Genomic DNA, 2102 nt, shown 5'->3' with positions numbered 1-2102 from the left:
TGTGTGGAGGCTTGCCTTAAGAAAAAAAAAACTGAAGAGTTGCAATAAAAACACCACTATCAGTAGACAAAGTTCAATACTAAGTTTTAAAATCTGTCTATCCGTTAGAAAACGAGGAAATACTCAAAGTCTATTAGCCCTAGTTCGCAAAGCTATACATGTTCGTAATAAAAAAAATACTATAAACGGTGGTTGCTTTGGTTCCTCATTTTCTCACAGGCCCTACACTTGAGGATGCACGCTCAACTGTATGCAGCATTCAGATGGTGTTGTCTAAAGGGTGTGTCCTCCTGCAGCTAACATGACGAGTCACAATGCAGGCATTCGGCCAATTAAATCCAGCCACCGCTAACATATACACATAAGTAGGCTGGCCAAACCTCGAGCTGGAGAGCTTTTGACTGGTTAAGCAAATGAACAGGCCACCTAGTACACAAAAAGATGATACCCTGGAAATAGTTCAAAACAAGTCTGATAAAACTTCTAACTTATAAAAAAAAAAATTTCTCTGGTCTCTTAAGAAAATAATAACTTTGCTGTGTCTGACTCATTGCTCTTTTGTATCAGTTCGTCGGTTTACAAACTCAAAAGACAGTGCTGTGTAACTTCATTAACTCCCTATGAAACGTGTTTATTAGGACGGAGGATAATTACCTAATTTACCTCTCATTCAAAGAGTAAAATCACTTCTGAAGTACTTAAAATACCACAGCAAAGACACACTGCTCATGCATTCATGCACTGATTCATTCATTCTATTCACTCCACTTTGCGTCAATTTACTGAATGCCAGTGACTGCCAGGAGTATCAGAGTCTGATTAAATCGTTTGAAATCCGAAATGACAAACTGTGACGCTCGTATTTTTTGCCCGTTTGTTGTTCCTCGAGCACAGAACGTCTCATAGGAATATTTAGTTCACATGTCTTGTTAAGTACTGAACAAATGTTTCTTGGACAATCTAATATAAACCACATGCTGACCCTGGCCAAGCACGTACAAAACAATGCATGCAGAAAATCTCTAAAAGTTTGAGCCTTACCTTTTTTGACGATATGAGCTAAGATCAATATCAGACTCTGTCTGTAAGAAGAAAAGAAATTAAATTTATTCTTTAAAAGTTAGTGGTAATAAGATGCAGAACATCTAAAGCAGAAAGAGCAGATTATAATGACAGATGGTTTAGGTCAAACACGTAACACCAAACTGTTAAAGTCTATCCTTTGGACAAGGATCTTGCCATTTCTATGGGCTTCTGTTTAAATACAGAAAAGTATTTAAAAGACGGTCTTAAGAGATGTTCTCACTGAGGTTCACTTCTGTAAGGCTAAAATAAGATGGAAACAGCCGGATGGGGAGTACGGTCTAGTCTATTTATAAAGCTCTACATTTCCACAAAAGTCCAAACTGACATGTACACGAAACCACTAAGATCATAGAGTTCATAGTCCCATTTAAGGGACTATTACAGCTATGCTTTAAAATGGTTTAGATATTTTCTATTATTTGAGAATATTTTATTGGCCAATTAAATGCACTGATAACCTCATTTAGGCTGCCACACCCTTTAAAGCCTAATAAACCATGAAGAGTACGGCAGAGAATAACACGTGAAGTACTAGGGGAAAAAATAAATAAATAAAAAGGAGCCATTGCAGAGACTCAAATATATAAAATGGAAATTCTAAAAAACGGAAGAACAAAAGTTACGCCTTTAAAATACCTGCCTATACTCAAAATTATACTATTATAATAACTAGTTTATTTTTAAAAGATAAATTATACTGATTATGCTGAATTTTCAGATCAGTAAGCTACCCAGGTGCTTAACCAATAACTGCTCAGCAGATTTAACAAGGTCGTTTAAAGGGATACCCAGGTGTTAAGACATTCATAGCTTAATATAATGGAAATTATTTCTCTTGTTGAAACTTGTAATAAACACTCATGAAACATGACGGTAAATGGTTGCACTCGGTGGGCTATTAGCGCTTTTTACCTCAACAATTACAATGTTACGTCTTTAGAATAATGGCAGTTTTTTTAATAACATAAATCATTCATGGGTTTTCTACATAAGAGACATAATTTACGCTATATTAA

The 2102-nt window shown here is 35.6% G+C and overlaps 1 protein-coding gene across 2 annotated transcripts in view; it reads right to left on the bottom strand.

Annotated features, from left to right (window-relative positions):
- LOC122347050 (transmembrane protein 131-like) overlaps positions 1-2102 on the bottom strand; it is a 26439-nt gene that overhangs the window by 18991 nt on the left and 5346 nt on the right. The window contains exons 3-4 of one of the 2 annotated variants that reach the window (XM_043242035.1): positions 1545-1564; positions 1042-1082 (exon numbers count right to left, since the gene is read on the bottom strand). In XM_043242035.1, coding sequence (XP_043097970.1) covers positions 1042-1082; positions 1545-1564 — 61 coding nt within the window. Of the gene's footprint in view, positions 1-1041; positions 1112-1544; positions 1565-2102 lie in introns of those variants that run through there. The other variant, XM_043242034.1, reaches the window with a different exon arrangement.

The sequence above is a fragment of the Puntigrus tetrazona genome, chromosome 6 (genome assembly GCF_018831695.1).
Source record: "Puntigrus tetrazona isolate hp1 chromosome 6, ASM1883169v1, whole genome shotgun sequence".
NCBI lineage: Eukaryota > Metazoa > Chordata > Actinopteri > Cypriniformes > Cyprinidae > Puntigrus > Puntigrus tetrazona.
This window is presented reverse-complemented; position numbering and strand designations above follow the sequence as displayed.